At 42.0% G+C, this 15,605-nt stretch overlaps 1 protein-coding gene across 7 annotated transcripts in view; it reads left to right on the top strand.

Moving 5' to 3' along the window:
- Positions 1-13,664, top strand: part of APOO (apolipoprotein O) — a 115,627-nt gene extending 101,963 nt beyond the window's left edge. For 2 of the 7 annotated variants that reach the window (XM_033195492.1, XM_033195514.1), the window contains exons 8-9: positions 7,688-7,752; positions 13,399-13,664. In XM_033195492.1, the coding sequence (XP_033051383.1) occupies positions 7,688-7,723 (36 nt within the window). In that variant the 3' untranslated portion in view covers positions 7,724-7,752; positions 13,399-13,664. Of the gene's footprint in view, positions 1-2,349; positions 3,264-7,687; positions 7,753-9,145; positions 9,415-13,398 lie in introns of those variants that run through there. The other 5 variants (XM_033195497.1, XM_033195505.1, XM_033195483.1 and 2 more) reach the window with 5 other exon arrangements.
- The last annotated feature ends 1,941 nt before the right edge of the window (positions 13,665-15,605 follow it).

The following is a 15,605-nucleotide window of genomic DNA, read 5'->3' as shown; positions in this document are numbered from 1 at the left end:
ACCCAAGTAGTCTGGATAGTTAGCTCACTATCTAGCATGTGAAGATGTTCCCAGAATTTCGCATCGTGGTTTTCATTTACATTGCCCTGATTACTAATGAGGTTGAGCATTTTTTCACAGGTTTATTGACTTCTTCTTGAAATGCCTGTTCATGTCTTTTGGCCACTTTTTGTATGGGTCATTTGTCCCTTATTGATTTATAAGGGTTCTTTTTTTTTTTCCTAGATATTAATAGTTTCGGCCAGATGTTTGTAGATGTCTTTTCTCAATATGACTTGTCTTTTCAGTTTTGGTGTCTCGATGATCAGAAGTTCTTCTTGTTGATTTATTGACCGTTTTCCATTATGGTTTTCACTCTTTGACTCTAGGAGCTTAATAAAAGCATGAAATATTTATTGATTGTCCATTGCTAATCTGAAACCCTTTCAGAATAGTCCTAACCCAAGGTCTCAGTATCAGAGATGAAGGCCAGTTGTAGGTGTCAGTCCTCAGGGTCACAGATGGCTCTTTACAGTTATCTTTTTTTTTTTTTTTTTTTTGAGACGGAGTCTTGCTCTATAGCCCAGGGTGAAGTGCAGTGATACAGTGGTGCGATCTCGTTTACTGCACCCTTCACCTCCTGGGTTCAAGCAGTTCTCCTACCTCAGCCTCCCGAGTAGCTGGGATTATAGGCATGCACCACCACACCCGGCTAATTTTTGTATTTTTAGTAGAGACAAGGTTTCACCATCTTGGCCAGGCTGGTCCTGGGCTCCTGACCTCAAGTGATCCACCCACCTCAGCCTACCGAAGTGTTGGGACTACAGGCGTGAGCCACTGCACCCGACTAGAGTTGTCTTTTTTTTTTTTTTTTTTTTTTTTTTGAGATGGAGTCTCGCTCTATCACCCAGGCTAGAGTGCAATGGCACCATCTTGGTTCACTGCAACCTCCGCCTTCTGGGTTCAAGCGATTCTTCCGCCTCAGCCTTCCAAGTTGCTGGGATTACAGGCATTCACTATTACACCTGGCTAATTTTTTTGTGTGCTTCTAGTGGAGATGGGGTTTTGCCATGTTGGCCAGGCTGGTCTCAAACTCCTGGCCTCAGGTGATCCCCCTGCCTCGGCCTCAAAGGGGATTACAGGTGTGAGCCACCACACCCAGCCTAGAGTTGTCTTATAATTAGCTAAACACAGCAGTATGTCTCAATAAATATCATATTTTAGTTTTTCACTATCTTTTTTTTAATGCAACAAATTACTATCACAGAATTGTAGAATGACTGTTAAAGGCCAACACTAATTATTTAAAGGGCAGGAAATTAATAAAGAAGCATAAACCTGTTACCAACATGAAAACTGAGCAGAACTTCTTCTTTTTTTTTTTTTTTTTTTTTGAGACGGAGTCTGGCTCTGTCGCCCAGGCTGGAGTGCAGTGGCCGGATCTCAGCTCACTACAAGCTCCACCTCCCAGGTTTACGCCATTCTCCTGGCTCAGCCTCCCGAGTAGCTGGGACTACAGGCGCCCGCCACCTCGCCCGGCTAGTTTTTTGTATTTTTTAGTAGCGACGGGGTTTCACTGTGTTAGCCAGGATGGTCTCGATCTCCTGACCTCGTGATCCGCCCGTCTTGGCCTCCCAAAGTGCTGGGATTATAGGCTTGAGCCACCGCGCCCGGCCATGAAAACTGAGCAGAACTTCTGAAGCTGAGCTGTTAATAGTTTTATTCAGGCCCTTGCTGGCTCAGCAGGAAAATGAAAGGGAAGCAGCAATCACCACCCTGAGTAAACATGCACTGCTTTTTCTTCCTCCATTAGAAATTCCTCGGCTCTCTAAACACAGCAAAGTTTGGCTGAAAGTAAGTCATGTGGTTTCAAAATGTTCATCTTTGAAGTAAGCTAGTCACAGAAGGACAAATGCTGCATGATTCTACTTGTATGAGGTATCTAAAATAGTCAAACTCATAGAGGCAGAGAATAGAATGGCAATTGCCAGGGATTGGGGGAGGGAGAAATAGGGAGTTGGTAATCAACAAAGTTTTAGTCAAGCAAGGAGAATAAGTTCTAGAGACCCCTTGCACAACATCGTGCCTATAGGTAACAGTGCTGTATTGTACGCTTAAAAATCTGCCAAGAGGGCAGATGTCATGTTAAGTATTCTTACCACTGTATTTTTTTAAAAATGACAGCTTGATGGGTTTTCCACAAAGTTATGAATTTGTGTTCTTTGTAATTTTTTGCTGTCTAAAATTCTAAGAACTACAGGTATTAGGAAATGATTTTGAAATGATTTTTTCTTTCCTTTTAAAAAACACCGTTATTTAGCAAAACGAAAAGTTAGAAATCCTGAATAATAATTGTCATCTCTTCCTTAGAAAGGAATGCACTATTGGTATCAGTGGGCAGGATACAGCGTTGTCCAGTGGACTGAGGAGCAAGAGCACCAGACTCCTACCCCACCATTGCCTCTAACTAGCCCTGAAACCTTGGGAAGTTACTCCAGCACTGTGGGAACTGGCATAGTCCCTCCTGGAGCTGTTTTGAGGATTAAGTAAGGTTATCTGTGTGAGGAACATATGCAATGGATGGACTCTAGCCACATGATAGTCATTAACCACCACTCATGTGATACTGCACATTTTCGCTTCTGCCTGAGAAGATAATGTCCACTAATAGAAAATGGAACCATACCCTGTAGTCAGGAGTTCTTATGTCATTGTTTTAGTTTTCCATTGGTGCCAAAATAAATGACTGCAAATTTACAGGCTGAAAGTAATGCAAATGATTATCTTAGTTCTGTAGGTCAGAAGTTCAGTTCTAAATCAAGGTGTCAGCAGGGTTGCGTTCCTTTCTTGAGGCCCTAGGGGAGAATTTCTTTCTTGATCATTTAGATTGTTGACCGAACTCAGTTCCTCGAGGTTGTAGGACCAAGGTCTGTTTTGCTGGCTGAGGGCTGTTTCCAGCTTCCTTCCTCTATTGTCAAAGCCTGCAGCAAGTCCTTTGCCCCCCCTCTGACCCCTTCTTCTGCCTCCCTCTTAGACTACAGGCACTCATATGCTTGAATCAGGCCCACCCAGATAATCCAAGATCATCTCACTATTTTAAGGGCAACTGATTAGTAAACTTAATTCCAATGCAACCTTAATTTCCTTTTGCCGTGTAAGGTAACAGTCACAGTTTCCAGAAATAGAAGACATCTTTGAGGGGTCATTATTCTGCCTGCTCATCCAGTAAACTAGAATTTTGTTGGGATCTTTAACAGGCCATTTATCCTTACCTTTTATTTTCTTCATCCAAAAAATAAAGTGGCCGGGTGCGGTGGCTCAAGCCTGTAATCCCAGCACTTTGGGAGGCCAAGACGAGCGGATCACGAGGTCAGGAGATCGAGACCATCCTGGCTAACCCGGTGAAACCCCGTCTCTACTAAAAAATACAAAAAACTAGCCGGGCGAGGTGGCGGGCGCCTGTAGTCCCAGCTACTCGGGAGGCTGAGGCAGGAGAATGGCATAAACCTGGGAGGCGGAGCTTGCAGTGAGCTGAGATCCGGCCACTGCACTCCAGCCTGGGCGACAGAGTGAGACTCCGTCTCAAAAATAAATAAATAAATAAAAAATAAAGTGGCCTACCATATAGGATAGATAATGTTTATTGAGCACTTACTTGCTGTGAGCTTGGCCCTTGGCACTAAGCTCTTTGCTCAGGAAGAGTCTTTGAGGTGGGTTCTATTATTATCCCCATTATAAGTGAGGAAACTGCATTTTGGAGAAGTGAAGTAATTGTTGAAAATAATTCAACTGGTGAGGGAGTCAGACATTTCAGTAGGCTGCTGTACCTCGAAGGTTTGGCTGGCAATCAGCCTTCACATGGCAGGCATACTAATTAGAAATCAGTGTCTTGATTTTCTTAAAAAGTTTCAGTTTTGCTAGCAGAAATTGTCATTTGTGGCCAGGCACGGTGGCTCATGCTTGTAATCCCAGCACTTTGTAGGCTGAGGCAGGCGAATCACCTGTGGTCGGGAGCTCGAGACCAGCCTGGCCAACATGGTGAAACCCTGTCTCCACTAAAACTATAATAATTAGCTGGGTGTGGTAGTGCGCGCCTGTAATCCCAGCTACTCAGGAGGCTGAGGTAGGAGAATCGTTTGAACCCAGGAGGTGGAGGTTACATGACCTGAGATTGCACCACTACACTCCATCCTGGGTGACAGAGGGAAACTCTGTCTCAAAAGAAAAAAGTTGTCATTTGTGTTCATGGACGTGGTAAGAAAATAAAACTGAAATCAGATATGTATTAAAATGGTTAAGTTACAAAATATTCTAGATAAAACTTTCTCTGTCTGAAAATGCAAAAAAAAATTGATTTCTGGGTTGTGCTAAATCACGAACTGTTTTTTGAAGTCAGAATGTTGTTTTGTCTGAGATCATGGAGTTCTCTGTCGAGAGATCTGATTTGTAATAGGGTGGTGGAGGGGCTCAATGTTTTCTTAATGAGCTATTGGACTGTGATGTTTTGTTATACTATAAGTGATATGTAACCAAACAAGGAAATTTTCCTAGCAACAAAGTTGTTTTCCCGAATCAGAAGAATGCTTTTGTGTGCTCATTTTCTTATTGTCCAAAAGATAAAAAAGCTTGTGAATTTAGCGTCTTTTTTTTTTTTTTTTGAGATTGAGGAGGCCGGGCGCGGTGGCTCAAGCCTGTAATCCCAGCACTTTGGGAGGCCGAGACGGGCAGATCATGAGGTCAGGAGATCGAGACCATCCTGGCTAACATGGTGAAACCCCGTCTCTACTAAAAAATACAAAAAACTAGCCGGGCAAGGTGGCGGGCGCCTGTAGTCCCAGCTACTGGGGAGGCTGAGGCAGGAGAATGGCGTAAACCTGGGAGGCGGAGCTTGCAGTGAGCTGAGATCCGACCACTGCACTCCAGCCTGGGCGACAGAGCGAGACTCCGTCTCAAAAAAAAAAGAGAGATTGAGGTACTGGCGATTATAGATAGTAGAATATATAAGATTATCATTGGAAGTATTTGGCAAGCAGTATGTTAATTCAGACCTAAACTATATTTAGGTAGAGAACTACCTTGTTTTTTTGTTTGTTTGTTTTTGAGATGGAGTTTCGCTCTTGTTGCCCAGGCTGGAGTGCAGTGGCGCGATCTCGGCTCACTGCAACCTCCGCCTCCTGGGTTCGAGCGATTCTCCTGCCTCAGCCTCCCGAGTAGCTGGGATTACAGGCATGTGCCACCATGCCCTGCTAATTTTGTATTTTTAGTAGAGTTGGAGTTTCTCCCTGTTGTTCAGGCTGGTCTCGAACTCCCAACCTGAGGTGATCCGCCCACCTCGGCCTCCCAAAGTGCTGGGATTACAGGTGTGAGTCACTGTGCCCTGCCGAGAACCACCTTGTTTTTATGCCAGACCCAATTGTTGGACATGATTATCTCGCTGGCTCTCATAAGCCTTTTTTTCTCTCTTCTTGTTCTTCATTAATCTGGTGAGGGACCCAGACATTTCAGTAGGCTGCTGTACCTCAAAGGTTTGGCTGGCAATCAGCCTTCACATAGCAGTCATACTAATTAGAAATCAGTGTTTTGATTTTTTTAAAGTTTTAATTTTGCTAACAGAAAGTGTTATTCGTGTTCATGAACGTGTTAAGAAAATAGAAACCCAAACTTTTTTACAGTCATCAGATCTCTAAGTTCTACCACATTCCATTTGTTTGTTTTGAGACAGGGTCCCACTCTGTTGCCCAAGATGTAGTGCAGTGGTGCAGTTACAACTTGCTGCAGCCTCAACTTCCTTGGCTTAAATGATCCTCCCACCTCAGCCTCCTGAGTAGCTGGGACCACAAGCATGTGTCATCCCACCTGGCTAATTTTTGTATTTTTTTGTAGAGACAGGATTTCAGCATGTTGCCCAGGCTGATCTTGAACTCCTGGGTTCAAGTAATCCACTTGCCTCGGCCTCCTGAAGTGCTGGGATTACAGATGTGAGCCACTGCCCCTGGCTTTCGATTTGTTTATGCAACAAATATTTGAATAGTATGTGCTAGGAGGCCCTAGGGATAGTGTGCCCTCATGAAGCTTACAGATTAATGAAGGACTCAAACATGAAAGAAATAATTACACAATCAGGAAGTACATGAGTGCTATGAAAGGGAATGGAAGATTCTGCAAAATTGAAGGACAGGGTACAAAGAAAGCCTCAATGTAAAGGATGAATAACATTTAGCTAGGCAAAAATTGGGATTGACTGGTCTTGGTCAAGGGGTATATTTTGCAAAAGTCTTGTCCCAATAGGGAGTTTGGCAATTTCAAGCAACAGCAAAAAGGCCTCTGGGGTGTAGGTGGGTGTGTGTTCACGTATGGGTATGTATGTTCACTTGTGTGCATGCATGTGAGGAGGTGGGGTGGGGAGTGGCTCTGGAGGAGGAGAAGGGCACAGATTCTCAGTCCTGTAGCACTCCTTTTCAGAACGTCAGGTAGAGCTGAGAATTGTCTGTTGATCATTGGTCCACCAAGCAGTTCGTATGGCCTTGTTTCCCAGAACTCCATAATCAAGCGGATGTGGTGACCATATGCTTTATCATCAAAACCAGGATATTCATTTTTTTTAAACTTTTTTTTTTTTTAATGTTGCCCAAGCTGGTCTTGAACTCCTAGGCTCAATGGATCCTCCCACCTTGGCCTCCCAAAGTGCTGGGATTACAGGCGTGAGCCAACACACCCAGCAAACCAGGATACTCTTGAGAGTGAAAGGGGACACTATTAATTATGCTGGGACAACGGGTATAAAACAGTACTTACAGACCAGTTCTCAGCCACTCCAGGGAGCCCCAAAGTTGCCTAGAAACCGTGCTCTGAAATGACAGGGTTAGTCATGTGCTCCTGCTTTGTCACCTTTTCCCCTTCCTTCACCCATTAATAACTGAAAGAGGGGCACCAGGAGAAACTGCTCCAAGTCTATACAACAGAATCATAGGCCTGTAGGCCACCCAGCTGCAGCCTCCTGTTTTTCACACTGCCATCTGATCTCTATTAATGTGTTTTGAGAATTAAAGTCTAAAAAACATATAGAAAAGAAAATAAGGCCTTAAAAGTTTAGCACGTGAACTTTTCCCACTACAAGCTTTTCTTACACTGCTTCTTATGGATTACATGACCTAATTATATGTTCCCGGATGGCCACTAGGCAGAATGGGTGTGGTCTAACTTCTTTCACAGTAAACATGTTTTGTGGATTGGCCTCTATGGTGGATAATGGTGAATAATGCATGGAGTAAATACCTACAGGAAGCCTTCCCGTAGGTGTAAAACCTTTATTTCGGGAAATAAAATAGGACGATATATTGATTTTTTTAATAGAATCAACTGTTTGGTTGAATCTGCAGAATGAGGATTAATGGCGCTTTATTTCCTGCTCTCTCTGCCCAAGTCATTCTACAGCAGGACCCTCAGAGAGCCCTAGTAACTTCTTCAATTTACTGAGAGATGGATCACTTTGCAATATAATAATATTTAATGGTCGGCAACTGCGAGAATGTGGAATCTCATTGTCCTCAGCCTTTCTTCAGCAACCCCCCAAGTCCTCAATAAAATAGTTTGACTCTGTCCCGCCTAATAATTTTTAATGTTCATGTTCAGCCAAATACTCAGGACACTAAGGAGTTGCACTGTTTCTTTTCAAACTGCATTCAACCTCTTTCTTTTGTTTTAAAAGCCAGGAAATGTGAAGAATTCACCTGGAACTAAGTAGAAAGCTCATTGCTCTGCCATCTTAATCAGGTAAAGAACAAGAAATCTCTGTGATTGTTTTCAGCATTGTAGTGCCAGCTGAAATGAGTTGTGTTTAATTAATTTAATTTAATTGTAACAGTTTCAACTTGATGTGAAAACATAAGGGTCATATTTTCTTCCATCTTTAATTTCTGGGCTTAAATGCTGTGACTTATATATTTGTGTTTGTTCCACTGATGTTACCTGGGTTTTTTAGACAAGCTAGAATCAGACAGTTGGGATTTGTCTACAAATGTATTTCAAACAATTGGAAAGTGTCATTATTCCTTAGGTTTATTTTTTTCAAACAACACTTTATTATAGTAAGTACACTTGTATTTATCTAATACTCAGTGTACACTGGAATGCATGACAGTTACACAGAGGCTCAAAACAGTAGTTATATTGTTTGTGTATATATGAAAAATTGTGTAATAACACTTGTGATTTCCTGGTAATTAGAAGACTAATTGAAATTGGAAACAACCTAGATATTCAACTATAGGAAAATGGCTTAATTATGGTATATCCATAAAGTGGAATATTATTATTCTGTTTCTACAGTATTTAATTGCATGGGAACATGTGCACAATTATTGTTAAATGAAAAAAAGGTAGTGTGATATGTTTATAGAGGGGATGAAGCCAGGAGATACAACAGAAAGTGTATATCTTTCAGTGGTATGATGATTTTTATATTTTTTCTTCTTTATAACTTTCTGTATTTTAAAAATTTTCTGCAATGAATATGTGTTTTATAATCAGAAAATTTTTTGAAAATTGGTGTTACATTTATTGTAAATCATGGCCCCTACTTAAAATTTAGGAAAACCCTGAGTTTGAACGTTTTTTTTCTTCAAGCTTTCTTTATATTTTCAGAGACCAAAGAGTCACATAAACTGAGAATTTGAAAGTGGTTATCTGGCCCAACCCCCAGCCTCAAACAGACTCCCCTGAAGCCCTGTATGTTCCTCCTTTTACACCAGCACTGATGGGAAACTCACCCCGTGGGGCAGCCATCCTGGGACAATTCTGATTTTTTGGAAGCTCTTTCTTCTGCTAAGCAAAAATATGTCTCCTTAGTGGCCACAGAAAACAAATCCAGTTCCTCTTTCACTGCATAGCCGTTCATACAGTAACCCAAAATCAGTAGGTTCTCAGATACAAACTATTACCCGGGGAGTTGGTAAAAGGCAAAGGCCACCCCAGAATCAGTATCTCTGGTGAATGCATGGGAATGCATATCTGCCAGTTATGCATGGGATGTGCCATTAGAAGGATGACTAGAGGGTGAGCAGCCACAGAGTGACACATGTCCTCTAGGGACTTGACTTTTAATATGGTTATATTTCTCTCATTTTTCTAAATCCTTGTCAGCCAGAATGGTTATATTTCTGTACAGGGACAATGAAAAAGACATAGAATAAAGGGAAATTAGATAAGTATCCCTTTCAGTTTTCAAAGATACTCTGCGCCAGAGTTCAGCTTGCTGTAATACACAACCTTGATTTCATTCTTTATTGTTTTTAGATCTTCATTGGAGGAGGTGTAGCTTTTAATTGTAAAAGTGATTCGTGTTGGTTGTAAAAAATGTTTTTAGCTAACTATTTTTAAAGCTTGTCTTATCCTTTAATCTTTTCTTTTTTTTTTTTTTAGATGGAGTTTCGCTCTTGTTGCCCAGGCTGGAGTGCGGTGGTGCAATCTCTCCCACTGCAGCCTCTGAGGCCTCCCAGGTTCTAGTGATTCTCCTGCCTCAGCCTCCCAAGTAGCTGGGATTACAGGCATGCACCACCATGCCCGACTAATTTTGTATTTTTAGTAGAGACAGGGTTTTACCATATTGGTCAGGCTGGTCTCGAACTCCTGACCTCAGGTGATCCACCTGCCTCAGCCTCCCAAAGTGCTGGGATTACCAGTATGAGCCACCATGTCTGGCCACTTTATTCTTGTTTCCAGAGGTAATTTTTGTTAATAGTTTGGTGTATCATTCCAGACTTTTAAATATAGATAGATAGGCCGGGTGCAGTGGCTCATACCTGTACTCCTAGTGCTTTGGGAGGCTGAGGTAGGTGATTACATGAGTCTGGCAGTTCAAGAACAGCCTGGGCAATATAGCGAAACCCTGTCTCTATAGAAAAATTAAAAAATTAGCTGAGTGTGATGACGAACACCTGTAGTCCTAGTTACTTGGAGGCTGAGGTGGAGGATCACCTGAGCCTGGGAGAAGCAGGTTGCAGTGAGCCATGATCACTCCACTGCACTCCAGCCTGGGCAACAGAGTGACACCCTGTCTCAAAAACAAATATATATGTATTTATTTATATTTAAAATGTATAAATTAAATAAATTTATTTATATATTTATAATATTTTCATGCATACATGCATGTTTTCGTTTTTTTGACAAAATGGGATCATATTCCTCATATTGTTCTGCAAATTCACAGAAAACTTTCTTTTTACTGTTATTTATCTGGTGGGATGGGATCTTGCTGTATTACCAGGCTGGACTTCAACTCCTGGTTTAAGTGATCCTCCCACTTCACCCTTCTGAGTAGCTGCACAGAAAACTTTCTGAAGGCATATAATTGTAATTTTATATCGTACATAAATAAATTAGGCCGGGGCCAGGCGCGGTGGCTCACGCCTGTGGTCCCAGCACTTTGGGAAGCTGAGGCGGGTGGATCATGAGGTCAGGAGTTTGAGACCACCTGGCCAATATGGTGAAACCCTGTCTCTACTAAAAATACAAAAATTAGCCAGGCATGGTGGTGTGCGCCTGTAGTCCCAGCTACTCAGGAGGCTGAGGCAGGGGAATCGCTTGAACCCAGAAGGTGGAGGTTGCAGTGAGCCAAGATCACGCCACTGCACTCCAGCCTGGGTGACAGAGTGAGACTCCGTCTCAAAAAAAAAAAAAAAGAAAAAGAGAAAAGAGAAATTAAGGCCGAGCATGGTGGCTCATACCTGTAGTTCAAACTACTCAGGAGGCTGAGGCAGGAGAATTGCTTGAACCTGGGAGGTAGAGGTCACCGTGAGCCAAGATCGTGCCACTGCACACTCCCAGCCTGGGCAACACAGAGAGACTCCGTCTAAAAAAAAAAAAAAGAAAGAAAGAAAGAAATTAGCACTAATTCCTTAACATCATCTAATATCCAGTATCCAGTCAATGTACACATTTTCCTGGTTGTTTCATGAATAACTTTTTACAGTTGGTTCGTTTGAACCAGGATCCAAACAAGATCTGCCTGTTGTGTTTGGTAGGTCTCTTAAAACTGTAAAAGTTTCTGCTCCCTCATTGTCCCTTGCTATTCGTTTGTTGAAAAACCTGACTTATTTGTCCTTTAGAATTTCCTGTGTTCTACAGGGATTGAGCTGGGAGGGGAAAAAAATAATTTCTCATGTTCTGGCTGTGGCTGAATGTATCCATTTAGTATCATTCTGTTTATCTCTTGGTTCCTTTCTTCTCTATATTTCCCATAAACTTGTAGTTGGATCCGAAGGCCTATTAGACTTAGGTTCAATTTTTTTTTTTTGCTAAGAATGCCATAGACAGTACTATGTTAAGCTATGTTGAATGAATGAATGAACTTGTTTTATATAACATATCATGTAAATATTTCCCTGTCAGTACTTAATAGATCTGCCCATTCCTTCTCTGGTTGCTTAATGGTTTCCTAGTATGGACCTACCATATCTACTTAATCCTTATCAACATAGGTTGTTTCCAGTTTGTACTTTTTATCAATGCAATAAATCTATCAAATTCCTAGGGAAGACAAAAACAGATTAATAAACTGAGATAAAAAAATAAGCTAGTAGTTTACATGTTTAAGAATTTTTGGTTGTATATTAAAAAATCAAGTGAATAGTCACTGGCCTCTAAAATATTTAGAAATCTCTAATTGCACCAGGCATGGTGACTCACACTTGTAATTCCAGCACTTTGGGAGGCTGAGGCGAGCGGATCACCTCAGGTCAGGAGTTCGAGACCAGCCTGCCCCACCACATCTCTACTAAAAATACAAAAATTAGCCAGGCATGGTGGCACATGTCTATAATCCCAGCTACTCAGGAGACTGAGACAGGAGAATCGCTTGAACCCAGGAGGTGGAGGTTGTGGTGAACCGAGATCACACCATTGCACTCCAGCCTGGGCAACAAGAGCGAAACTCCGTCTCAAAAAAAAAAAGAAATCTCTAATTGCTGAGTATATTCATTACAAATTATGAAAAAAAGCCAGATGTGATGGCTCACGGCTGTAATCCCAGCACTTTGAGAAGCTGAGGCAGGCAGATCACTTGAGGTCAGGAGTTTGAGACCAGCCTGGCCAACATGGTAAACCCCTGTCTCTACCAAAAATATAAAAAATTAGCTGGGCGTGGTGGCGGGCACCTGTAATCCTAGCTACTCAGGAGGCTGAGGCAGGAGAATCGCTTGAACCCGGGAGGCAGAGGTTACAGTGAGCCAAGATCGCACCACTGCACTCCAGCTTGGATGACAGAACAAGACTCCATCTCAAAAAAAAATTATGAAAAAAGCAATCTGGAGAAGACTCGGTTTGTCTTTGACATGTCTTTGAATATATGTGTATTTTGTTCCAGAAAAGTATGATGAGGGTGATGTGAGGAAAATTACACATCAAACTGAGCGTGATGTAATCATGCTTTCCAGCAGATAGATGGAAATGTAGTTGTTTAATCTTCAGATGTGATGTGTACTGTGCCATTTAGACATTTATTTTTATTTATTCACCCATCCATTTGGCTAATTACGCTCAGATACACAGCCAGTTGAGGATCTGAATGTAGTATATGTACTGTTAATGGAATACAAAATCTTTTTTTTTTTTTTTTTTTTTTTTTCTTGAGACAGAGTTTTACTCTGTCGCCCAGGCTGGAGTGCAATGGCTCAATCTCAGTTCACTGTATCCTCTGCCTCCCTGGTTGAAGCAATTCTCCTGCCTCAGCCTCCCGAGTAGCTGGGATTACAGGCGCCCACCACCATGCCCGGCTAATTTTTTGTATTTTTAGTAGAGGTGGGGTTTTACCATGTTAGCCAGGCTGGTCTCGAACTCCGGACCACAGATGATCCACCTGCCTCAGCCTCCTAAAGTGCTGGGATTACACATGTGAGCCACCACAGTCGGCCTTCTTTCTGATTCTTAGTTTAACTATCTGTAAAATGGGAATAATTACAGTTTTCTCTGGCTCATGTTTCTTATGGTTATATAATGGTGATGTAAATATTGTCTATGGTTTCTCTATTTATTTATTTATTTATTTTGAGACAGAGTTTCATCCTTGTCGCCCAGGCTGGAGTGCAATGGCATGATCTCAGCTCACTACAGCCTCCGTCTCCTGGGTTCAAGCAATTCTCCTGCCTCAACCTCCTGAGTAGCTGGGATTACAGGCACCTGCCACCATGCCCAGCTAATTTTTTTGTATTTTTAGTAGAGATGGGCTTTCACCATGTTGGCCAGGCTGATCTCAAACTTCTGACCTCAGGTGATCGACCCGCCTCGGCTTCCCAAAGTGCTGGGATTACAGGCATTGGCCACCGCGCCCGGCCTGGTTTCTTTATTTAAGTCTGAAGAATTTTCATAATGCAAAATTTTTTCTGGCACAGTTTACTTATGTTTTTCTTTTCCTTCTTTTAGTTATAGGTAAACATTGGAAACTCCATAGAGTAAATCAGTATTTCTACAGAAAAATGGCAGAGAAGTCAGTATTGAATGTATTAAATTGGCTTTCTTCTTCAGGAAAAACTAGACCAGACCTCTGTTATCTTCTGTGATATCATCCTACAAGCAAACTAATCTGGAATCCCTTCACCTAGAGATAATGTACAAGCCTTAGAACTCCTCGTTCTCATGTTGCTATTTATGTACCTAATTAAAACCCAAGTTAAAAAAAAAAAATCCGATATCATTGAGTGATGATCTAAGTGTATCTGGTGCCTGTGTGTATGGTGTGTGTATGCATGGTTTGTGTGTGTGGTGCATGTTTGTGTGTGTGTGTGGTATGGATGGTGTATGTGAGTTAGAGACAACAGGTAACTCTTCTTAGGGAAGTACCAGCTTGCAGCCTGCAGAGTCTGAGCCCCACAACACATAGTATTGAATAGTAACTCTGGAGTCCGAGAGATGCTTCAATAACCAGCACAAGGACCAAAACTTGTAATACAGTTTCCCTGACAGTGATTAGAAGACATATAAAAGGAAACAGTAACAGTGACCCCTTATTGTGGCTGTCACCTCCTAGTTTGTACAGAGCTTGCAATTCTTGAATGCCAGTGGGAGATTCAGAATGAAGAGGCCTCTGTCCTCTGCCAGTGGATGAATGGGGATGTGGTGTGTGTTTGGATTCTCTGTATGTGTATGGCTTGTATTTTCCTCCTCTGTGGCCCCTGAATGCACAGCTCATTGAACGCTGTAGTCCCACTGCAGGAGCCTCTTTTGACTTGTCAGCCAGCCAGTAAGGATGGCAGGGGAACAGAATGTCAAAGAGAATTTAGAATTTCTAGATTTCAGTTAGATTTGGGAACTCTAAATCTTCCTTGTATACTTGTATCATCAATTGAATTCCTAATCGTTGACCTTCCAGAACTGATAGCAGTCAGTAAGATAGCAATACACAGATGGACATGCACATATTCATGTTATATATATTTAAGAGAGCCAAAATGGCAGGAACAGTGGCAGCATTGTTACCAGATTAATGGATTAATGAGCTGAAGCAAATTTGTCCCTAGAATGATCTCCATAGTCACCCAGAAGTCTTTTATTTCCTTTATGCCAAAGTACTTTTGTGTTATTGTACCAATCACCCAAATATATGAAAGCCATGCCTATATCTCATTATAAATATGCTATTCCAGGCTTTCTCCATTTGGCTTGGCCTCCCATGTCACCTCTGGAAAGTAGCAATTCCTTGAGTTTCTTCCTTGCAATGCCTGACCTAGAGAAGATTAAGAAGAAATGACCTACACGTCAGCATGCTCAGGTCATTAATAATTTGAGTGCCTCCTATCTAAGATATTACCTCCCTTTTTTAATTTTTTACTCAGTATTGAAACATTGCTTTAAAACATTTTAGGCCAGGTACGGTGACTCACGCCTGTAATCACCCGAGGTGGGTGAATCACTTAAGCCGGGAGTTTGAGACCAGCCTGGATAACATGGTGAAACCCTGTCTACTAAAAATACAAAAATTAGCCAGGTGTGGTGGTGCACGCCTGTAGTCCCAGCTACTCGGGTGTCTGTGGCAGAAAAATTGCCTGAACCCAGGAGGCAGAGTTTGCAGTGAGCCAAGATGAATCCACGCACTCCAGCCTAGGCAACAGAGTGAGACTGTCTCAAAAAAAAAAAAAGAAGGCCAGGCGCAATGGCTCACGCCTGTAACTTTGGGAGACCAAGGCAGGCAGGTTGCTTGAAGTCAGGAGTTCAAGACCAGCCTGGCCAACATAGTGAAACCCTGTCTCCACTAAAAATACAAAAACTTGCTGGGCATGATAGCGGGTGCCTGTAATCCCAGCTACTCAGGAGACTGAGGCACAAGAATAGCTTGAACCCAGGAGGAGGAAGTTGCATTGAGCCAAGATCACACCACTGCACTCTAGCCTGGACCACAGAGCAAGACCCTGTCTCAAAAAAAAAAAACTCAAAATGTAGGCAAAATGCCTGTGCTCACATATATAAATGGAAAAATGTGACTTGCTCGAGGTTAAATAGCAAATCAATGGCAGGTAAAATTAGGTCATGCAGTAAATATTACTGATTTTTATTAGTCTAAACATATAATTCAGAATCCTTGAATTCAGAAAAAGTAATAGGGGTTATATTTTCCTCATCTCTTTCTTTTTTTC

Source organism: Trachypithecus francoisi, unplaced genomic scaffold (genome assembly GCF_009764315.1).
Source record: "Trachypithecus francoisi isolate TF-2019V2 unplaced genomic scaffold, Tfra_2.0 Contig01603, whole genome shotgun sequence".
Classification (NCBI taxonomy): Eukaryota; Metazoa; Chordata; class Mammalia; order Primates; family Cercopithecidae; genus Trachypithecus; species Trachypithecus francoisi.
This window is presented reverse-complemented; position numbering and strand designations above follow the sequence as displayed.